We start from the raw sequence: 24,797 nt of genomic DNA, 5'->3' as shown, positions 1-24,797 counted from the left end.
GTCATTATGCTGTAGGAAGATGAAATATAAATTATATATATATTACTTTGAAAAGTTTATTTTGTAACTGTATAACAACTTTTCATTACCCCTGTACTTTTTTCTTACATACTTAATATATATTATTTGAGAATATAGCTATAAAAATGGCTTATATCTTACTGAAATTAATGTAATTTTTATAACGTTTAGTATAATTGTAAAAACCAGCACTATCCTTACCATTTTTCCCTCTTCACTATGTGTAAGAATTCTTTATTTCCCAAATTCTGGGCACATCTCTTATCTCATGTTCAATATTTACCTATACATCACTTTTGAAGAAGTGACATCTTCACAAGATTTTTTACAATGCAAACTAATCACTCTGATCTCTGATAAACTGATTTTCTCAAGCTTTAGTAATCACTGCCACCATGTGCATAGCAAAAGAAATACAGTAGTATAATGTCAGCAAGCATTAAAAATACTTGAAAGGATCAAAGATACACTTTTAAAGACTTATGTTTTAATAACATATAAGTATCAAAAAAAGAGATGCTGCTGGGAAAAAAGCTGACTTTTAAAAATATTCAAATCAATAGAATGAAAAAAATAATAGAAAGTTTTAAAAGAAAAATAGGCTTCAGGTAGCAGATTGTTTATAGTTTTATTCTTCCATAATCTTAACTCAAATTGATGCATACAAAATGGCAGATTTATTTTGAGTTTCCTTACATGCTCCCCTTCAGCTTTTAACCACAAGAAATAGGCAACACATTTCATATTGCAGATTTAAACTTTGCAGTTGTGATTCAGTATACACTTGGATAATGTACTTTTAGGAAACCTGGTTTTGAGCACCAATGAATGAAAGTATGATAGCTACCTTGACTCCAGATTTTTCCCCCATTTCTCATTACCTCAGCATTAAAACACCACAGTTAAAACCAAAAGAGAGGAAAAGGATTGAATTTTCTAACTGCAACACACCATCTTAACGTTTTTATTCTAAGGTTACCTTTCTATCTATATCAGAGATGGTTTGAATGGCGCAATATATGAGTCTGTAAATAAATACATAACTGTCACCCATACTATCATGCTGCAAATTTCATGAGACCCATATAGAGTGATCTCAACATTTCAAACTCACTCCCACATGGGAAGCAATACTAACGGCATCTATACATAAGGGAATAGTCACACTAAGTAGTTTTGATGGGGCTGATGTAACTCTTCAACTTGATTACCAAGGGCATTGTACTTACCTACATTGTTAGTAATATGTACAGATGCACAGGAAAATAGTGGCTATATGCATCATCCAGGATTGAGCAAACTTCTACATTTTAATGTCTATTACAGTTTATAAGGCATGAACACTAGATTATTTTCCATATAACTTCTGCTGCTTTTCCAAAAGAATGTCCAAGTTTGTCTCTATTGTTTTCATCAGGAAATGTAAACATTCTTTTTTCCAGGATTATACGGAATTTTTATGGGAAATTCATAAATTATTTCTGTTTATTATAAACAGAAGAACCAGTAATAGGCAATTTATTAGTTTATAATAGGAAAACATAGAAATATATATAGTATTCTATATCTGTTTTCTGAGGTTTTCGCGGATGTTTGTATGTAGGTCTTTGGTTATTCGGGTTTTCTCCCACGTAAAATTAGAGGTGTCTTGGCAACGTTTCGATGAAGTCTCATTCGTCATCTTCAGGCTTCAGCTTCGTGCATCTAGGAGCAATGTGTGATCGCAGCCGTTTCTTCCTTTTAACTGCTAGTGGGGGTTTGAACTGATTGGGTGGGAGCTTGGCTGTGCTCTGATTGGATGGGGGGGTTGTGCTCTAATTGGATGGGGGGGTGTCCTGTTTGGGTGGGGGCTTGGTTGTGCTCAGATTAGTCTGAGTTTCAGGGGGATTTGAGCTGGTGAGCTGCATTGCTGTTGTTTGGCTTCGTGTTCGTGGTCATGCTACATCTTCATGGTGGGTGTCAGTCTGCTGCATGTATGGATTGGAGGGGTTTGAAATGGCTAATGTTGCAGCTGCAGTTTGGTTTCTGGTCCTTGGTTGTGCTTCATCATCGGTGTGGGTTTGAGTCTGCTTTCTGGGTAGATGTGTGGTAGTGACATCCTGTGTGGCCCTCGTGACTGTGGGTCTGGTGTCATTCCTCGTGTTAGGTACTCATTTGTCAATTAGGGCAGGTTTCCAAATGGCTGGTAGGCAGGAGGTATCATCTTGTTTATTCATGCTGTGTGGGCGTTTTTCTATCTTGATGGCTTTTCTGATTATTCTGTTGTTAAAATGTTCAGTTTTGGCGATAGTTCTGGTCTTTTTAAAGTCAATATCATGTCCTGTGGCTTTAAGGTGTTGGACCAGGGAAGAAGTAGAATATAGATTCTATAGAATATAGATATTCTATATCTATATATAGAAATAGTATAGAAATTGATAAAATTGATAAAATAGGGCCGCGGTGTGGCTCAGGCTGTAAGAAACCTGTTATTAAAACACAGCTGCCTGCAATTACTGCAGGTTCTAGTCCCACCAGGTCCAAGGTTGACTCAGCCTTCCATCCTTTATAAGGTAGGTAAAATGAGGACCCAGATTGTTGGGGGGGGGGCAATAAGTTGACTTTGTAAATATACAAATAGAATGAGACTATTGCCTTACACACTGTAAGCCGCCCTGAGTCTTTGGAGAAGGGCGGGATATAAATGTAAACCAAAAAAAAAAAATTAAAAACCTTAGAAAAGAGACCTATAAATAATTAGCATAATCCAAGGTCCTAAGCAGTATAAAGCATTACTTTCAGTCTAAGCTTTAACTTAAGCAATTGAGCTAGGGGAACTGCTAGCTCAGCTAGACTTGGGATGAAACCATTTACATGGAGACCAAAGGTTGCCCTTTATGATGTTCTGCTGATGGTATCTGCCTATTTTCTTATGCCAGTTGCCTGGAGATAAAAGACAGCCATGGTAACTTCAAGTTGTTGCTACATAACTGAAAAAGGAAAGCTTTGCAGAATAAGTTCATAAACCTCTCACCCTTTAAACTTTAAATATTCTTAAATTTGTGTTCATCCTTTTAGTAAGCTTATGGGAGTTTGATTGTATATATTTATTCTTTTATGTTTATATAAATTCTGATCTATAATTCATGTATAATGTATTGTTATGTTTAAAGATATTATTGGCTAACCTTTCCACCTTTTTAAAATAGTTGCTTTCAAAGCCATGAATATAGATTTGTTTCCATTCACTGTTTTCATCCAGGAACAATTATCACAACCCAAGGGTTTTTTCTCCAGTGGGAATTATTTCATGAAATCCCAGGGAAGATTAACTTTGAATAACAACCATGCAGAAGTGTACATATAATAGAAATTCAATAGGAGTGCAAATGAAAGTTCTCAATGATACAAGAAGGAAAGCATAAAAAATGAATGTGCAGAATCTACTTGACAGTTAAATTTAAAGAAACTGATTTATGAAGCAATATTTGCACTATTATAAATTACAAGGTAATCCTGATATTTCTACTTGGAAGTAGCTGGCTCTGAATTTGATAAGCTTGACTGCCAGGTAAGTGTGGATTGTAACATCAGTGTTATTTAATTCTTTTTGAAGATCTATTTTTTAAAATATTACATAATCCAACATGATTAGCTTGGGAGTTTCATGGTGGAAGAGAGGAGAAAAAAGGATCTTTATTTTTCAGATTTGATCATATCAATACTACTTTTATTTTTCTATCAAAATATTTTAATGTAACTTCAGTGGAGACTAAAGCAAGAAGAAAGTCATTATTTCAGAAACCCACTCAGAGAAAAATCTTTTCCCAGATCACCAAAGGAAATATAATTTCAGAGAACTAAAAATATACATCATTGTTACAGTAGACTGTTTTCAAGTGAACATAATTAACCAATTTTCTTTTAGAGGCAACAAAATAGTAGTAGGCAGTGCACAACACAGGAAATAATAATAATAATAATAATAATAATAATAATAATAATAATAATAATAATAATAATAATAATAATAATAATAATAATAATAATATTTTTATTTATAGACCGCCCTTCTCCCGAATGTTCTCCAAAACATTCATGGTTCAGCAACACATGTGCAGCTTGATTTTTAGTCACAATACAGATTGCCCAGCACCACAAATTTCAGCTTTTTCAATTCTTGAACTAATGTTTAACAGCAGAATTCATCTGAGAATCAACTTTCCCACCAATTGGAGTCAATGTGGCTATTATGATCTGTTCTAGATAAAATGTAAATCAGTGGTTCTCAATCTTTTCTTCACCATAGACCCCAAGACTTACCTCAAGATTTAAATCATATCATTTCTTCAAGCCTTTGCAGACCCCCTGTGATGATGTTGCAGCCCCACAGGGGTCTGTGGAACAGAGATTGAGAACTACTGGTATAGATCACAACTCATGATTATGAACTCAAACTGTGAGCTGTACAACAACGCACCACAGAAATAGCTGGTGACAAGTAGAAAAGATATTTTATGAATATAATAGGCAGGACTGATTTTAAGATAACTGGAATATAAAGGAGGGTCTAAGAAACACTTGAAAATAATCTTATAGCACTTATAATCTTCTTTTTATAGGGATTACCAGCAGTTAAACTCACAGGAGTGAAGTAGCATCAAATGAGTTTGTGCACAAAGTAGAGTGAAAAAACATTATTTCAAGTAACATTTGATTACAACAATCCAGTATTTCAATCCTGAGTTACATATATTCTCTACTGTTGAATTTAAGAAATAATAAAGACACTGAAATTTCAAAATAAATTCAGATTGTTGAATCTTCACAAGTTGATCGCAACCTTTACGTATCTATGTGCCCATCTAATACAAAATACCTGCATGATAGGTATCCCATTTATTAAGGGAAATATTGGACTTCTTATTCTGGATAGTAGCATTCAGTTTTCTTTCTGCACCTGCCTTTCAATTGGCTGTTGAACAATGTCCACTGTAGCATTCTATGGATCTGAAATCAAATTTTAAGATACATAGTAATTATTCTAGCAACTGGCAATATTGGAAATCATTTTTCTCTTTCATATAATTTCTTCCTATATACGTTTTTTACTGCTTTTCAAAGAAGTCTAATAATTCCATTCCTCTATTATCTTTTTTATTAATTTTTATAATAAATATATAATAAATAAATATAATTTTATCTTTTATTAATAAAAAATATGTGTTTTATTAATACATTTAGATAGATATGGAATGTGTGTGTGTGTGTATTCCATATCTATCTGAACAATGTGTTGTCTGGGTATAATTAGTTTTAAATAGAGATACAAGAGTAATAATGATAATCATAATATACATATCAATATTAATTACATAGTAATAGTACAATTAGCTTATTCATCTTAAAAAGTTTTCAATGTATAATTAATTAGCGTTTTAATCTTTTTTAGTGATTTGATTATGGCCTCCTTTAATAAAAAGAGCTCAATCTTCTCAGTTAGTAACTGGGCATTGTTGAACAAGAATTTAAGAAACCGTCTCCCTAGTTAATTTGAAGTCTCTCATTCTTGGCAAGAATCCTCAAAAGCAGGAAGTTTCAATGTTGTAGTGGAAAATAGCCAGTGACCACCAACTCACTACAGCTACTTTTTACCCTGATCTAGGTTTGCTACTTCTGAAATTGCTGTAAAAGGAAGCAATCACACAATGTGGATTTATAAAATCACTATGGACTGGTGATATTGTTTAACCTGTGGCACTTCTTGGAATTACCAGCATTGGCTGATTAAATCCCAAGAAATCTTCAAACCCTCAAAACCTCAAAGCTTCAGTAATATGATTAAAGATGGACACCAGGCCAACAGAAAACCAGACAAGTGCTACAGGGTTTCTCTTGATGGGTTTCTCTATTGACCCAAGCAACCAGAATGTTCTTTTTGTCATAGGGCTGTTTATCTATTTGTTAACATTAGGAGGGAATCTAGCCATCATTACACTCATCATGATAGATCAGCATCTCCAAACTCCTATGTACTTTCTCCTTGGCAATCTCTCTTTTGTGGAGATTTGCTGCACTTCCACTACTGCCCCTAAAGTGCTATGGGACCTCTTGTCAGGGGATAAGACCATTTCCTACATAGGATGTGCTTTACAATTATATTTCTTTGGTACTTTTGGAAGCACAGAATGTGTTCTTCTCTCAGCTATGGCATATGATCGTTATGTAGCTGTTTGTCACCCCTTGCACTACAATCTGCTCATTAACCAAACAGTACGTCGACGTTTGTTGGCAGCCTCCTGGATTATTGGCCACTTCAATTCCACTATTAATACAGCCATGGTCTTTTCCCTACATTTCTGCCACTCTAATAAAATCAATCACTTTTTCTGTGACATTCCTCCCTTACTACACTTATCTTGTTCTGATATCTTTGTTAGCCAGATGGTGACCTTCACCATCTCTGGTGGTATTATGATTGTATCATTTGGCTTAACCCTTCTTTCCTATGTTTTCATTGTTTCCTCTGTCCTCAAAATCCACACTGCTAATGGTAGGATGAAGGCATTTTCCACCTGTGGATCACATCTCACTGTGGTGAGCATCTTTTATGGCACTCTGATGTACACCTACATAAGGCCTTCCTCTGCTCACTCCATAAAAGAAGACCCCCTAATTTCAATTCTATACACCACCATTATACCGTTGGTCAATCCCTTGATCTACAGCTTCCGAAACAAGGAAGTGAAAGGGGCTCTTTACAAAGTTCTTGCAAAGAGGTCATAAATGTAAGTTTTAAATTTTACAATTTTTGAAAGTTAATTCCATTCAAAATCTTAAAAATAACTGATGTAAGGAAAATCGCTGAGGCATTTTCTCTGTGATTATTTTGTAATAGTGTAATATAACTAATAATGGAATTGGCTTCTGCATTTTGTGACAATGTTTTTAAAATTATGATAGATAATAGAAACGTTCACCTGTCTTCTTCAGACATTTTCAATTGTTTCACAGGAATTCATAGAAAAGTAATCTGGATCAGTAATCTGTCATTCAACTTCAGCCTGAAAGGGAGTTATTTATTTATTTATTTGCTAACTTTTGTATTATAAATAGAGGCCAAGGTTATTATTTTATTTTCCATAATTTGTAGGATAAGATCCATCCTGCTTTATCTGGGTGGCTTTTCTTAACATATAGGAAAATTATGAATATATAACCCAGAAGATTGGTTTGAAAGCATTGCAACTGTTCCCAAAATGTCATTTATTTCCAAAAAGGCACCAAGCAGTTTAATATGTGGCTATGAATTGCTTTGACTTTTTCTCTTTCCAAAAGGAGATTTTCAAAGTTTGCCTTTTGGAAAGAGAAGCAGTAGATGAACTCTGCACCTTTCTACACAATGACTGTTCCATGTAATCCTGGAATTGGCACTAATTCTCAGGATTGCCAGGATTTAGCCATTTCCAAAATGGCACCTGTTTGGTGTGGCACAAAGTAGCTTCTATACAGGAAGGTTGCATGGAGCATAGACTGTTTCTCTTTCTGAAAGACAATCTTCAAAAGAGGTAAACAGTGAAAGACATGATGGCATGGGGGAGGGCCAAGTGTGGGGGGGGGGCGTGCAAGGAGGGAAATAGAGCCAAGAGCTGTGGAAACCCAGTCTGGTCAGAAAGCCCAAGGGACCCAGCAGGACAGGATGGAGACATTACACTGTCCCCTGTAGCAAGATAAAACAAAATTGAAGGGAAGTTAAACTTTGTCAAAAAAAAATTAATTTTTTTTTATTAATTTACTATTAATTACAATTCTTTGTCCTTAATAAACATTGTGTTCTCTGAGTATTAAATTTGCTTAACAATACAAATGTCGTTCTTACTCTCCACCCCTTTTTTCCAACCACTGGTAAAATAAATTCCAAGTTTGATAATAATCTGTCTTCTTTGTGTTTGATTTTCAGTGTAAATCTCTCCATTTCTGCACAGTCTAATATCTTCTTAATTATCTCTTCATCTTGAGGTGTTTCTTCATCTTACCAATATTGTGCAAAGATAATCATTGTTGCTGTTAAAACATGTAATACTAAATACATATTTCTCTTATCATTTTTTTCTGATATCATCCCTAATAAAAACAGTTCAGGTTTAAAATCTACATGTTTCCCTATTATCTTTTCTAGCCATCTGTATATTTTTGCCTCTTTTTTTTAGCACAAGTCCACCACATATGATATAATGTGCCCATCTTTTGATTACATTTCCAACATTTACTAGCATGTTTTTAAACATTTTAGCTAATCTACTAAGTAAATGCCATCCAAATTTAACCAATTCTTGAACTTACTGGGAAAAAAAATATTTCTCTCAAAACTATACAAATAATTGTATCACACTGATGCACATCAAATGACAAATTACTTTTCTTGGATGTTTTATCTTTCCTTACTTGGTTTTCTTCAGCTATTTCCTTTTTTTACTTCTCTTCAGACTTAATTATTAAGGAGGAAATTATTAGGAATGACACTGAAAAATTGCACTACTCTCCAAAACTTGCTCAGTTTATCATTTTAGAATAATGATACTTAAATTATATTGATCTATCCACAAATTTAATTTGGGAGAAAATAAGGCATTTCTGATATAGATCTCTCTTGGTTTTATTGTATTTTGTAAAGTTATGTATTGACAGGTAAATAAAAATAAACTTTACTAACACTGATTGGTCAATGGAAATAAACTTCATCAATTTTTTTTCCCTACCACATGTTACTCTAATTGAAACATCAGGGTGTTTTACTGTTTTTAAAGTAGAAGTTTTCACAATATTGTCTTTATTGCAACCCTAGTGAAATGTGGAAAGATTTCAAAGTTGTATTTAGCTCTCCAATTTTAAAATAATTTTTCCTTTTTTTTTTCTGGTACATTTTTTGCTATGTATACAATGTATCACAATTTCCTTGCATATGGCATTTTAATTACATATTTTGGAATGACAATTCAAATTAAGTATACTACAAAACATAAAGAGCTTTCCAGATAAACATGGATGAGAATGGGGTAGATCTTCATTTCACATTTGCTAGACATTTGATATTTGCTATTTGCTATTTGCTATTTGCTAGACCAACACTTGCTAGACCAATTCTAGAATACAGCTCGCCAGTTTGGAACCCTCACCACATCTCTGACATCAATACAATTGAACGTGTCCAGAAATATTTTACAAGAAGAGTTCTCCATTCCTCTGTAAACAATAGAATACCCTATCCCACCAGACTTGAAATCCTAGGCTTAGAAAACTTGGAACTCCGTCGCCTTCGACAAGACCTAAGCTTAACTCACAGAATCATCTATTGTAATGTCCTTCCTGTTAAAGACTACTTCAGCTTTAATTGCAATAATACTAGAGCAACTAATAGATTTAAACTTAATGTCAACCGCTTTAATCTAGATTGCAGAAAATATGACTTCTGTAACAGAATCATCAGTGCTTGGAATACTTTACCTGACTCTGTGGTCTCTTCACATAATCCTAAAAGTTTTATCCAAAAACTTTCTACTATTGACCTCACCCCATTCCTAAGAGGACCATAAGGGGCGTGCATAAGCGCACAAATGTGCCTACTGTTCCTGTCCTATTGTTTTTTTCTTTTCTCCTTCCTATATATATGCTTATACCTCCTTATATTTACCCATATATGTGTTTATTATTATATAATCTTTTTGTATGATACCTACATATATTGTTGTGACAAAATAAATAAATAAATAAATATTTTAGTCCTATTAAATCCACTGGCTTTACTCTCGGGACATATTTGCAATGCCAGATTACACTATTGGGAGTACAGGCCACCAACAGTTTTTGGATGACAAGAACAGGCAACCTTTTCTATTCACCTTCAGCCTGCTGTTCATGTCCTCTTCATCCATGTATAGAAGGGAATTAATCCATTCAGAAACATTATTTATGAATCTCAGTTAGCAGATGGTTGTTGCCAATAGAGAAGCTTGAATTTGCTACTCTATTTAAGTAGAGATAGTACCTTTGCTCAATAGAAAAAGTAAAACTCCTTGCAGAGTGCCTTTGCATTGCTCTCTTCTCTGCAAAATAAGCCTTTGCCCTGAAGTGAGAAAGCAACCAAGCCTGCTCATATTCAGAGAAAAACAGAAATGATTCTTGTAGATTGCTGGATGTGTCCTGTCTTAGGCCAAGCATTCAAGAGGCAGTTGCAAAATTGTTAGTTATAGCACTCAACAAAAAGCCATGTGCCAATGCTCACAAAGTAACTAAGTTTCCACCTGTCTAGCAGCTTGCATAAATGAAGTATTCCAAGTTCAGGGAGTCAGGCATAAGCGGGGTCAAACTGATCTAGAGTCTAATGCATGGAAGAGATTGTCAACTGGGTGGTTCCCCAAAGCATGAGACAAAAGGGTGAGGCAAGGCAAGGCAAGACAAGGAAAGGTAAGGCACAGCATGGCAAGACAAAGCAAGGCACAAGGAGTCAGAGTAAGGGACAGTTGTTTGCAGCATCATTCCTAACTCAAAGCTCCTCTTAAGAAGAGCCTACTGTGTCTCATTTGGCAAGGCAGGGCTACTTCCTGGTTAGTAGCCTTGCTGACCTCTGCTGCACCCTACCTCTGCTGCATCCTAAACTGTGTTCTACATGACCTTGCATTGGGAAGGGCTGGTAATTAATCTTCCTCATTTATTTATTTATTTATTTATTTATTTATTTATTTATTTATTTGATTTCTATACCGCCTTTCTCCCGAAGGACTCAGGGCGGTGTACAGGCAAGAATAAAACAGACGGTACAATATACAAATTTAAAATGCAGTTAAAAAACTTATTTTAAAATTGGCCTGAGAAGTAAAATATATAATAAGCTAAAAAACCCCATTTAAAATTAATTTCTAAGAATTTAAAAATTTGTTAAAATCAATTTAAGCCAGCCCCGCGCGAATAAAAATATCATTATCATTGAATAATGGTGGCAACTGTTTCTCTTCCTCATTGCATAATGGTAGCAGCTATTTTCTCTGCCTCCAGCCAAACTCACCTCCTCTGCCTTCTCAATCAACTGTTCAGCTGGTGCTGACTACCCACCCTCCAAGAATATTTCCTGACAGTTAAAACAATTAATAAGTGGAACGACTTGCCTGCAGAAGTTGTGAATGCTCCAACACTGGAAATTTTTAAGAAAATGTTGGATAACCATCTGTCCGAGATGGTGTAGGGTTTCCTGCCTGGGCAGGGGGTTGGACTAGAAGGCCTCCAAGGTCCCTTCCAACTCTGTTGTTACATTATATAATATTATAAGAATACCTCATGAGTTCATATACCTCATATATAAGAATACCTCAGGAGTTGGCTCTCAATGTCATCCAATTTAAAATCCAAAGCCTCCATTATAGGATGAAATTATCTCAATTGCCTGGAGTTCTTCAAGCAATGACTCATTTGGCAAACCTTGAACAGGCTGATTGTTGCCAGTCTCCTTGTTTGAGCTCACCAAGACAGTCAACCTTCTCAGCAATCTTCCCAAAAAGGGAAGGTTGGATTCAGGATAGTAATTATCCAAAAGCATTAGGTCAGAGATACTTCCTTGAGGAGTGGCATACCATTGGCTCCTTCAGAGCAGAGGACATCATCTTTTTCCTGAATGAAGTTGTGACTACTGAAGCAAGCTATCACTATTCATCTATTTATTTATTTATTTATTAAATTTTTATATCGCCATTCTCCCGAAGGACTCAGGGCGGTGTACAGGCAAGAATAAAACAGACGGTACAATATACAATTTAAAATGCAGTTAAAAAACTTATTTTAAAATTGGCCTGAGAAGTAAAATATATAATAAGCTAAAAAACCCCATTTAAAATTAATTTCTAAGAATTTAAAAATTTGTTAAAATCAATTTAAGCCAGCCCCGCGCGAATAAAAATATCATTATCATTGAATAATGGTGGCAACTGTTTCTCTTCCTCATTGCATAATGGTGGCAGCTATTTTCTCTGCCTCCAGCCAAACTCACCTCCTCTGCCTTCTCAATCAACTGTTCAGCTGGTGCTGACTACCCACCCTCCAAGAATATTTCCTGACAGTTAAAACAATTAATAAGTGGAACGACTTGCCTGCAGAAGTTGTGAATGCTCCAACACTGGAAATTTTTAAGAAAATGTTGGATAACCATCTGTCCGAGATGGTGTAGGGTTTCCTGCCTGGGCAGGGGGTTGGACTAGAAGGCCTCCAAGGTCCCTTCCAACTCTGTTGTTACATTATATAATATTATAAGAATACCTCATGAGTTCATATACCTCATATATAAGAATACCTCAGGAGTTGGCTCTCAATGTCATCCAATTTAAAATCCAAAGCCTCCATTATAGGATGAAATTATCTCAATTGCCTGGAGTTCTTCAAGCAATGACTCATTTGGCAAACCTTGAACAGGCTGATTGTTGCCAGTCTCCTTGTTTGAGCTCACCAAGACAGTCAACCTTCTCAGCAATCTTCCCAAAAAGGGAAGGTTGGATTCAGGATAGTAATTATCCAAAAGCATTAGGTCAGAGATACTTCCTTGAGGAGTGGGCATACCATTGGCTCCTTCAGAGCAGAGGACATCATCTTTTTCCTGAATGAAGTTGAGACTACTGAAGCAAGCTATCAGTATTCATCTATTTATTTATTTATTTATTAAATTTTTATACCGCCATTCTCCCGAAGGACTCAGGGCGGTATACAGCCAGAATAAAAACAAAATATATACAATTTAAAACAACATTTAAAAAGAGCAAATTTTAAAGGCTGATTATTAAAATTTAGATTTAAAAATTTAAAAATAATTAAGAATACCCAATTAAAATTCAACACTAATTATGCCAGTCCCGCTTTAATAAATAAATATGTTTTGAGCTCACGACGGAAGGTCCGAAGATCAGGCACTTGACGCAGGCCAGGGGGAAGTTCGTTCCAGAGCGTCACTGCCCCCACAGAGAAGGCCCTACTCCTGGGGGCCGCCAGCCGACACTGTTTGGCGGACGGCACCTGAGGAGACCTCTCTGTGGGAGCGACGGGTGGGTGGGAGGCAAAGGGTAACAGCAGGCGGTCTCGTAAGTACCCGGGTCCTAAGCCATGGAGCGCTTTAAAGATAGTTACCAAAATCTTGAAGCGCACCCGAAAGACCACAGGAAGCCAGTGCAAGCTACGGAGCAGCGATGTCACGTGGGAGCCACGAGCGGCTCCCGTTACTACTCGCGCAGCCGCATTCTGGACTAACTGCAGCCTCCGGGTGCACCTCAAGGGCAGCCCCATGTAGAGAGCATTGCAATAATCCAGCCTAGGCGTAACCAGGCGTGGTGACCGTGCATAAGGCATCCCGGTCAAGGAAGGACGAACTGGCGACCCAAGCGACCTTGGTAAAGGGCCCTCCTGGCGGCGGCCGCCAGGTGTTCATCAAAAGACAGCCGTCCATCCAGGAGGACGCCCAAGTTGCGAACCACCTCCTTTGGGGCCACTAACTCGCCCCCAACAGTCAGCTGCGGATGCAGCTGACTGTACCGGGGTGCCGACATCCACAGCCACTCCGTCTTGGAGGGATTGAGCTTGAGTCTGTTTCTCCCCATCCAGACCCGTACAGCTTCCAGGCACTGGGACAGCACTTCAACCGCTTCATTGGGGTGGTCCGGGGTGGAAAAGTACAGCTGAGTATCATCAGCGTACAGATGATAACTCACCCCGAAACCACTGATGACCTCACCCAGCGGCTTCATATAGATGTTGAACAGGGTAGGCGAGAGAATCGACCCCTGAGGCACCCCACAAGTGAGGCGCCTCGAGGACGACCTCTGCCCCCCTGTCAACACCGTCTGCGACCGGTCAGAGAGATAGGAGGAGAACCACCGATAAACGGTGCCCCCCACTCCCAATCCCTCCAACCGGCGCAGCAGGATACCATGGTCGATGGTATCGAAGGCCACTGAGAGATCTAATAGGACCAAGGCAGAGGAACAACCCCTGTCCCTGGCCCTCCAGAGGTCATCCACCAATGCGACCAAAGCAGTCTCCGTGCTATAACCGGGTCGGAAGCCGGACTGGAACGGATCTAGATAGACAGTTTCCTCCAGGTGCCAGGGGAGCTGCCATGCAACCACACTCTCTACAACCTTCGCCACAAAGCGAAGGTTGGAGACTGGACGGTAATTACCCAAAATAGCTGGGTCCAGGGAAGGCTTCTTGAGGAGAGGTCTCACCAGCACCTCCTTCAAGGCGGCCGGGAAAACCCCTTCCATCAAAGAAGCATTTATAATTCCCTGGAGCCAGCCTCGTGTCACTTCCTGAGCAGCCAGCACTAACCAGGAAGGGCACGGGTCCAGTAAACATGTAGTTGCATGTAACCTCCCCAGCAACCTGTCCATCTAGAAGCCATAATTGTGAATTTTAGAAAAGCTAAAAGATTATTGTGATAAATTCTCAAACATGCTTAAAAAAAGTGGTGCCACCTAATGGCTTAACTGATGAGACTCAGTTTGGTGAAATAGTTAAGGTGAAGCCCTAGAAACCAGGGGACTGTAGGTTTTAAATCTCATACAGGAAAAAAAGCCTTATATTTATTTATTTACTTGTTTATTTGTTTGCCACCCATCTCACCAGAAGGCGACTCTAGGCAGTTTATAATATGATATAATACTATAATCAAAATGATTCACTTGAATATTTATAAAAATATTATGTGCCTATAATGAAAAAATTGTGAGAAATTAGAGTTGGAAAAAAGTAATGAAAAATGGCCAGATTAAAATATTGTGGGATTTCCAGATAGCAATAGCAATAGCACTTAGACTTATATACTCCTTTACAGTGCTTTCATAACCCTCGCTAAGCAGTTTACACAGTCAGCATATTGCCCCAACAGTCTGGATCCTCATTTGATCTACCTCAGAAGGATGGAAGGCTGATTCAACTTTGAGCCTGTGAGATTCGAACTGCCAAATTGCAGGCAGCTGGCAGTCAACAGAAGTAGCCTGTGGTACTGCACTCTAACCACTGCATCACCGTGGCTTTTATCAGATACAAATTGATAAAAGACTTAGCTCATAACACACTGTGTAATTGTGGTTGAAAAGAAGAAAGTTAGATAATTGATATGGAAATATCAAGGAATAATAGAATAGAAGAGTAAGAATTGAAGCAATCATAAAATAGCAAACTGAAGTTGAAAGATTATGATATAAGTCAATTGGTTATCCTCACACTGGGTGCCATATAAAAAATCTTTGACAGCACTTAAAAATATGCACATTAACCAAATTTCCATCTGTCAATTTCAAAAGGTCACATCATTTGGAGCTACATACACAGTATATTATACCAATACATTATGACATTCTAGATTCTTGAGAAAAATTCAATGCATATAAATGAAAAAACTAAATGCAGTTGAACTAAAAAAACTGACAGGTGTGATTTCGCATTGTTGTATATAGAATATTTACAAGTATTAGCAGATAAAAAAGGAAGCAGTATGCTAGAAATCAACTTTTAGAACCATCAATATTCAAAAGATCTATTCCCATTATGTGTGACTAAGTGATGGAACTCACTAATATCACTAGGTAGAGAGCAGTTCAGATGGCTTTGATATAGCATTGCAAAAAGTCAAGTAAGTGGCCTTGAAGTAAATGTTAAGAAATCATTGTTTCAAAGGGGGGGGAAAATCATTCCTTAAAATCTGGGAAGAGTGATAGCATTAAAAAGAGACTCAGAATGATCAGAACCTGATTCATTGGGGCATAGGAGACTGGAGGAGAAGTACCAGATGTGCAACATTTTACTATATCCTATCTTGATAAAGTACATTGTAAATCTGGTCTTCCTATGGATGGAGTTTCCTCATCCCATCTATCTTAAAAAGTTGACAATGATGGAATCTCTTAATTTGTTGTTGTTGTTAGTTGCAAAGTCATGTCTGATCCATCGCAAACTCATGGACAATGTTCCTCTAGGCCTTCCTATCCTCTACCATCCTCTGGAGTCCATTTAAGCTCACGCCTACTGCTTCAGTGACTCCATCCAGCCACCTCATTCTCTCTCGTCCCCTTCTCCTTTTACCCTCAATCTTTCCCAGCATTAGGCTGTTCTCCAGGGAGTCCTTCCTTCTCATTACAGTAGGTGGCCAAAGTATTTCAGTTTCATCTTCAGAATCTGGCCTTCTAAAGAGCAATCTGGGTTAATATCCTCTAGGACTGACTTGTTTGTTCGCCTTGCAGTCCAAGTGACTCTCTGGAGTCTTCTCCAGCACCAGAGTTCAAAGACCTCAATTCTTTGGCGCTCAGCCTTTCTTATGGTCCAAATCTCTTAATAGATAGATGTAAGTAGAACCCAAGGCAATTAGATCTGTTCTAAATCATGCTCACAGATATAGTATCTTCACTTAATTCATATCTGGACATGGATAGCAGAACCCACTGATTGCTAATTATATTAACAAGATGTTTGTGTTAACATTGTATCTCATTTTGATAGTGTGGTATGTTCTAATTATGTTCTATAATTAGATCTTGAGGGAAACCATGAACTGACTAATCAGTTTTCTACTGTAAATATAGAGGTAATCTTTTCCACATCTGTTGCCAGCAAAAGTTGGATAGTATTTATCCAATACTACACTATACTTCATGGTCTAAAGAATATGCAGCAGAAGACCCAAATTCTAAGAATACAAGTAGTAAGTGATTTGTTGACTAAACGTTTACCCTGTTTTCTGGGTCAAATTCTCATTTAGCTAAATATGTCTGATTCGAATATATATTAGACTCAATTCTATAATGTTGACATTGCAAAGACAATTTAAAAAAATTATAATACAACGTATTCTTTCTTATATAAAATGTTATATGTTGGAGAAAGAAAAGGGGCATTTTTTCCAGAAATTTGGACTCAAATTAAAAATATTATGAATCAAAACAATGGGAATCTATTTGTGTGGGGGCAGGATTTTATGTGACTCCAAAGCAATAAAAAACTAAGGCATATTTAAAGAGATTCTCAAAGGTGCTTTTTTTTCTTTTTTCTTCAGAAGGCAACTGGATTGTTTTTTCCTTGAGGAAGAAGGATAAAATATTTCGCTTCTCATTCAAGAAGCTTCATAAGTTCTGATGGTGAGAAGATGGAAGGATAGGTACTGACAGTTGAGACTGGATGAGAGGGAATTGAAGGATAGGTTCTGATAGGGTGGTAGGGAAGTCTGGGTGAGTCAGATGTATCTTATACTTCCTTATGCAATTAGAAAGTTTCCATCTTCAAGTTTCACTGTAACACTTGATAGTAAGTGCAGATTTTCTAGCTTTGTATCATGTCTTTTGGAAATTAAGACACCATAGGTTCAGCGGTGGGATTCCAGTAATTTAACAACCGGTTCTCTGCCTTAATAATTTCTTCCAACAACCAGTTTGCCAAACTGCTCACAAAGTTAACAACCGGTTCTCCCGAAATGGTGCAAACTGGCTGAATCCCACCACTGCATAGGTTCATGTTTTTCCTCTAACATGCTTCCTTGTAGGTATGTCATCATGGAGAATCAAACTACTGTTCCTTATTTTCTGCTCCTGGAATTTTCAAAAAATTGGCAACTGCAGCTTCTACATCTCTTCTTATTCTTTATATTATACCTGGCAATGGCAATAGCAAATCTTCTCATCGTCTTTGTAATAGCTTTTGACCATTAACTGCACAGCCCCATGTACTTCTAATGAATTTGGCTTTGCAAGACCTGGGCATTGTTTCAGTCATATAGTAGTTAGGTGTTAGCCAAGGGCAAGCAACTGGAGTAGGGCATGGTGGGGAAGCCTTATGCAAAAATGCATGGGCCAGGGAGGCGAGTTGGAGATGGAAGAGGAGTGGCCTGGAAGGGTCTTTCTCTTGCTGATCATTGGTTTACTGTGGAGATGGAAGGGGCAATAAGGAGGGTGAAGAAGGGAGCAGGGTATCCTCCTTTTCCGTGGTTGGAATCAGCCAAAGTCTGCTTCCCCCCCGCATTCTGCCTGCATTGAAACACCTGTGGGAGCTGCACCTGAGAGATCTTGGTGGCCCCCAGAGCACAAAATTGGTTTTCATTTCTTTGCGCAAAAAAGGGGGAAGAGCATAAAGGATGCAGATTTGCTAATGCGCAAAGTGGTCAGATTGTGAGGTGCCCTCTAAGCCAAAATGGCTGGTATCCAACTTTTTTGAGCTTAGCTTAATGCATAAATAGCGGCATGGAGCTAGATGGTTGCATATCAGTCTGGCTGCAGTTAGGACCCCAACTACAGCTACCTGTCTGTCCCCAACAGCGCCATCATCCTATCTTCTCAGGCCAGGCAGAGTGGCTGGATGGAGCACCTCTCAATGTGAGAGATGTTAGTTGGTCACACTGACCCAGTCACATGACCACCCAGCCATGCCGATCCAGCTTGTCATTAGGACAGAGAATTAGATTCTTAAATTATTTGAATCCCACCACTTAGCATAAAGTTGTGTGGTAAGTAGTAAAAAATGAGCAGGTTAGATATTGTGAGATTCCTAAATAAAAACTTACTAACAATTGCAATCCCACAGTTATAGACATGTTATCATAACAAAAAATATTGAATGGCCCTTTGAATCTGTTCATTGACAAAATTTGCTGCTCTAGTACATGCTTCATGCACATCTTCTCACTTAATCCATGCCTGAACATGGATAGTGCAAGCTACTAATTGCCAATTACATTGATGATATTGTTAATATTCTGTGTAATTTTGACAGTGTGATTCTTTGCTATGTAATTAATTCTTGAGGGAAATGTATATTGAATATACATTCAACCTTTCATACTGCTGATATATCTGTACATCTGCATATAACAAAAATTGAAATTTTTTTATCCAATACTGTACCTATGCTTCTGAGTCAAAGGAGTATGCAGCACGAGACACAAATCCTATGAAGAAAAGCAACAAGTGAAATGTAGATTGAAAATGTAATAGAAAAGGTATATCCTGTTGTCTGCAAGTTGTCATTTAGTTAAATCCGTATGGCTCGACTATTTGTTAGACTCAATTCTGTAATGCTACCATTGGAAAGAGAATGTAAAGAAATGATATAACACCATACTTCAATATGTTATTTAGGTGGGGGTAAAAAATAAAGGAGGATTATTTTCAGAAATATAGACTTGAATTAATAAATATGACAAATCCAAATAATAAGAATCTATTTGAGGGAGTGGATGGGATTTTACATACATTGTAAAAAATAAATATCTGTTTTAAATGGTCATATCTCTTCCTCATGCTGATACTGGAAAATAAAAATGTAATTTATACATTGTAGAAATGAAAGATCTGCTCCTTAATAGGAATAGTATTAATAGAATTAATATCTCTGGCATTATTTTTACGTTCATTTGCACTTAAGGGACAAAGTATAACAGCTTTTCTGAAATTGTTTCTTCATTATATACTACTAAAATTGTCATTCCTGTAACCTCAAATGGCAATACTGTGCACTATAAGGGAAAATATTTTTAACCAAGTTAGGCTATCCACAGCCCATGACTACCATGGAACTGAAATTTGATAAATGTTATAAACCATTTTGCAGACATAATGCAAAATGTTGTAAACCTTCTTGTAGTTTGATGGTGCTACATAGTTCAATATGGGCTATTTTTTAAGGCAGAAACATCTCTGAATATCTCCCTGTATTTTTAAGAACATTATCAGTGAAGGCAGTACTTAGAAGCTCTGCCATTGTTGAAGGCAATGACGAATTTGGTAAAGACATTAAGCCTCCATGGAAAAGTGGCAAACAGTTCCATGTGTCAGCCAAGGATGGGAAGGTTTCGCCATGGTTCTCCTAAGAGATGTGAGTGGAGGGGAAACAGTGCAATCCGATATATTGAAAACGTTTCAAAAGGGTATGGTTGTCTAGTTGTTGATAAATGTTTGAGTCATATTACTCAAAGTGATCCTTTAAAAGTCATGTGTCCACCTAATTTTTAATTAAAAATTAGGGGGAAATTATTTAGGTATATTTGATAGAAAGATTTTATTTCTTTAGGAAAATAGAAAGATGGAGAATTATGAACCATGCCTGTGAAAAAATTAAAGAAAGCTTATATCTAGTCCAACACTTAACAATGAATGATTTGGCAAAGAATGACCTTTTTAAACACACCATTAAGGCAACACATTTTATACTACAATAAAATAATATAATAAACTATAAGAAATATATGAGTGGCCACCAAGAAGTGAAAAGGCATATTTAAAAATGGAAATAGTGATTTTGCACACATATACAGTTTTCTCTAATATTATTTCTCATATGATGTGCTTCCTTACAGTTATGTCATAATTTAAATATGGAGAATCAAACTGCTGTGCCTTATTTTCATGGAATTTTCAAAAAAAATGTGATCTGCAACTCCTACATTTCTTCTTATTTTTCATATTATACCTGGCAATGGCAATAGCTAATCTTCTCATCATCACTGTAGTAGCTTTTGACAATCGCCTGCACAGCTCCATGTACTTCTTTCTAATGAACTTGGCTATGCAGGACTTGGGTATTGTTTCAGTCATTGTCCTCAAATCCATGATAAATTCTCTCATGGATACCAGACAAATTTCTTACTTTGGTGGTGTTGCGCAAATCTTTTTCTTTTTCTCCCTTGAAGCTTTTGATTTCTCCCTCCTGACAGTCATGGCATATGATCGGTATGTTGCTATTTGTCATCCCCTGCACTATGAGATGATGATGGATTGGAAAGTCTGCACCAAAACAATGATTGTGGTGGGGGAGTTATAGTTCTTTTTTGTGGAATGTTGCATACCACTGGAACTTTTTCCATCCCTTTCTGTCCTAATGTTATCAACCAGTTTTTCTGTGAACTTCCTTACTTGTTAAAGCTATCCTGCTTTGGTTTCAATCTAGTTGAATTTCAATTCTTGATGATTAGTAGTATTGCAGGATTTGGTTGCTCTATTTTTATTATTGTCTCCTATACCATGATCTTCAAAGCAGTGTTCAGAATCCCTCCTGTGAAAGGAAGATAGGCCTTTTCCATTTGTCTTCCCCATCCTATAATTGTTTACATATTTTTGGTAACTTCATGCTTGGCCTACCTGAGATCTCCTTCTAACATTCCAAGTTACTTAGATTTAACATTCACTATCCCATATTCCTAGGTTCTTAAGAAAAAATCAATGCATATAAATGAAAAAACTAAATGTAGTTGAACTAAAAAAACTGACAGGTGTGATTTCGCATTGTTGTATATAGAATATTTACAAGTATTAGCAGATAAAAAAGGAAGCAGTATGCTAGAAATCAACTTTTAGAACCATCAGTATTCAAAAGATCTATTCCCATTATGTGTGACTAAGTGATGGAACTCACTAATATCACTAGGTAGAGAGCAGTTCAGATGGCTTTGATATAGCATTGCAAAAAGTCAAGTAAGTGGCCTTGAAGTAAATGTTAAGAAATCATTGTTTCAAAGGGGGGGAAATCATTCCTTAAAATCTGGGAAGAGTGATAGCATTAAAAAGAGACTCAGAATGATCAGAACCTGATTCATTGGGGCATAGGAGACTGGAGGAGAAGTACCAGATGTGCAACATTTTACTATATCCTATCTTGATAAAGTACATTGTAAATCTGGTCTTCCTATGGATGGAGTTTCCTCATCCCATCTATCTTAAAAAGTTGACAATGATGGAATCTCTTAATTTGTTGTTGTTGTTAGTTGCAAAGTCATGTCTGATCCATCGCAACCCCATGGACAATGTTCCTCTAGGCCTTCCTATCCTCTACCATCCTCTGGAGTCCATTTAAGCTCATGCCTACTGCTTCAGTGACTCCATCCAGCCACCTCATTCTCTCTCGTCCCCTTCTCCTTTTACCCTCAATCTTTCCCAGCATTAGGCTGTTCTCCAGGGAGTCCTTCCTTCTCATTACAGTAGGTGGCCAAAGTATTTCAGTTTCATCTTCAGAATCTAGCCTTCTAAAGAGCAATCTGGGTTAATATCCTCTAGGACTGACTTGTTTGTTCGCCTTGCAGTCCAAATGACTCTCTGGAGTCTTCTCCAGCACCAGAGTTCAAAGACCTCAATTCTTTGGCGCTCAGCCTTTCTTATGGTCCAAATCTCTTAATAGATAGATGTAAGTAGAACCCAAGGCAATTAGATCTGTTCTAAAACATGCTCACAGATATAGTATCTTCACTTAATTCATATCTGGACATGGATAGCAGAACCTACTGATTGCTAATTATATTAACAAGATGTTTGTGTTAACATTGTATCTCATTTTGATAGTGTGGTATGTTCTAATTATGTTCTATAATTAGATCTTGAGGGAAACCATGAACTGACTAATCAGTTTTCTACTATAAATATAGAAGCAATCTTTCCCACATCTGTTGCCAACAAAAGTTGGATAGTATTTATCCAATACTACACTATACTTCATGGTCTAAAGAATATGCAGCAGAAGACCCAAATTCTAAGAATACAAGTAGTAAGTGATTTGTTGACTAAACATTTAACAGCAAAGCCATACAGTGTTTTCTGGGTCAAATTCTCATTTAGTTAAATATGTCTGATTCGAATATATATTAGACTCAATTCTATAATGTTGACATTGCAAAGACAATTTTAAAAAATTATAATAGAACATATTCTTTCCTACATAAAATGTTATATGTTGCAGAAAGAAAAGGGGAATTTATCCAGAAATTTTGACTCAAATTAAAAATTAAATCTATTTGTGTGGTGGCAGGATTTTATATGAATCCAAAGCAATAAAAAACTAAGACATATTTAAAGAGATTCTCAAAGGTGCTTTTTTTCTTTTTTCTTCAGAAGGCAACTGGATTGTTTTTTCCTTGAGGAAGAAGGATAAAATATTTCGCTTCTCATTCAAGAAGCTTCATAAGTTCTGATGGTGAGAAGATGGAAGGATAGGTACTGACAGTTGAGACTGGATGAGAGGGAATTGAAGGATAGGTTCTGATAGGGTGATAGGGAAGTCTGGGTGAGTCAGATGTATCTTATACTTCCTTATGCAATTAGAGAGTTTTCATCTTCAAGCTTCACTGTTACACTTAAGTGGAACAACTTGCCTGCAGAAGTTGTGAATGCTCCAACACTGAAAATTTTTAAGAAAATTATTGAATAGCCATTTGTCTGAAATGGTGTGGAGTTTCCTTCCCGGGCACGGGGTTGGACTAGAAGACCTCCAAGGTCCCTTCCAACTCTGTTATTATGTTATGTTACTTGATAGTAAGTGCAGATTTTCTAGCTTTGTATCATGTCTTTTGGAGATTAAGACACCATACATGGCATAGGTTCATGTTTTTCCTCTAATATGCTTCCATGTAGGTATGTCATCATGGAGAATTAAACTACTGTTTCTGATTTTCTGCTCCTGGAATTTTCAAACAATCGGCAACTGCAGCTTCTACATTTCTTCTTATTCTTCGTATTATACTTGGCAATGGCAATAGCTAATCTTCTCATCATCACTGTAGTAGCTTTTGACCATCGCCTGCACAGCCCCATGTACTTCTTTCTAATGAACTTGGCTATGCAGGACTTGGGTATTGTTTCAGTCATTGTCCTCAAATCCATGATAAATTCTCTCATGGATACCAGACAAATTTCTTACTTTGGTGGTGTTGCGCAAATCTTTTTCTTTTTCTCCCTTGAAGCTTTTCATTTCTCCCTCCTGACAGTCATGGCATATGATTGGTATGTTGCTATTTGTCATCCCCTGCACTATGAGATGATGATGGATTGGAAAGTCTGCACCAAAATGATGATTCTGGTGGGGGAGTTATAGTTCTTCTCTGTGGAATGTTGCACACCACTGGAACTTTTTCCACCCCTTCCTGTTCTGATGTTATCAACCAGTTTTTCTGTGAACTTCCATACTTGTTAAAGCTATCCTGCTTTGGTTTCAATCTAGTTGAATTTCAATTCTTGATGATTAGTAGCATTGCAGGATTTGGTTGCTCTATTTTTATTATTGTCTCCTATACCATGATCCTCAAAGCAGTGTTCAGAATCCCTCCTGTGAAAGGAAGACAGAAGGCCTTTTCTACTTGTCTTCCCCATCTTATAATTGTTTATATATTTTTGGTAACTTCATGCTTGGCCTACCTGAGATCTCCTTCTAACGTTCCAAGTTAGATTTAACATTCACTATCCTGTATCCTTTATTTCCACCTCTGTTCAATCCAATCATCTATAGCCTAAGAAATGAGAAAATCAAATCTGTCCTGTCTAAACTATGGAGAGCCTGACATTTTGTTTCACCTGTGTTTTTTATTTGATTTGCCTGCATTGAACTGTATCATTTGCCCTCAGTTTTATCATGAAGAAAAGGCAATTGCAAAGTGAAACTCAGCTGAGATACAGATAGAGCAGGGTGTCAAACTCACATTGTCACGGCGGCGTCAGGTGACATATCAGGACTTTTCCCCTCTCCACTAAACACATCCAGCCCATGGGCCAGGAGTTTGACAACCCTGAGCCTTATCATGTCCTTCCAGATCAATGGTCCAAGTCAATACTGGAGAAGATGGTAAACTACAATTCCATACCCTGAGTCCTTGCCATTTCAATCAAGAAGTCAGAAGAGGAATATGAAAAATTATGTCCAATTAATTATTTTACCATTGAAATATATACTTACTGTATACTATAGAAAGGCTCAGTTTAAAAGGACAGATGGGTGTGTAGATCTGCCTAAGCTTCCTTTAATAACAT

General features: G+C 37.1%; 1 protein-coding gene and 2 pseudogenes across 1 annotated transcript; all 3 read left to right on the top strand.

Annotated features, from left to right (window-relative positions):
* Window positions 1-5,871: 5,871 nt before the first annotated feature.
* On the top strand, window positions 5,872-10,939 carry LOC131197464 (olfactory receptor 5A2-like). The gene is made up of 2 exons (XM_058181570.1): window positions 5,872-6,771; window positions 10,922-10,939. The coding sequence occupies exons 1-2, from the start codon at window positions 5,899-5,901 to the stop codon at window positions 10,937-10,939; spliced, it is 891 nt and encodes a 296-aa protein (XP_058037553.1). The 5' UTR covers window positions 5,872-5,898.
* A 6,634-nt stretch (window positions 10,940-17,573) lies between these two features.
* On the top strand, window positions 17,574-21,212 carry LOC131198331 (olfactory receptor 14J1-like; annotated as a pseudogene).
* A 2,551-nt stretch (window positions 21,213-23,763) lies between these two features.
* Window positions 23,764-24,331, top strand: LOC131198154 (olfactory receptor 14J1-like; annotated as a pseudogene).
* Window positions 24,332-24,797: the final 466 nt, after the last annotated feature.

The sequence above is a fragment of the Ahaetulla prasina genome, chromosome 4 (genome assembly GCF_028640845.1).
Source record: "Ahaetulla prasina isolate Xishuangbanna chromosome 4, ASM2864084v1, whole genome shotgun sequence".
In the NCBI taxonomy this organism is placed as follows: Eukaryota; Metazoa; Chordata; class Lepidosauria; order Squamata; family Colubridae; genus Ahaetulla; species Ahaetulla prasina.
The sequence above is the reverse complement of the archived record's forward strand: the minus strand, read 5'-3'. Positions and strand labels throughout refer to the sequence as shown.

What these genes read in the sequence shown, in the direction of transcription:
- LOC131197464 (XM_058181570.1), top strand. Translation starts at nt 5,899, where the DNA reads ATGGGTTTCTCTATTGACCCAAGCAACCAGAATGTTCTTTTTGTCATA.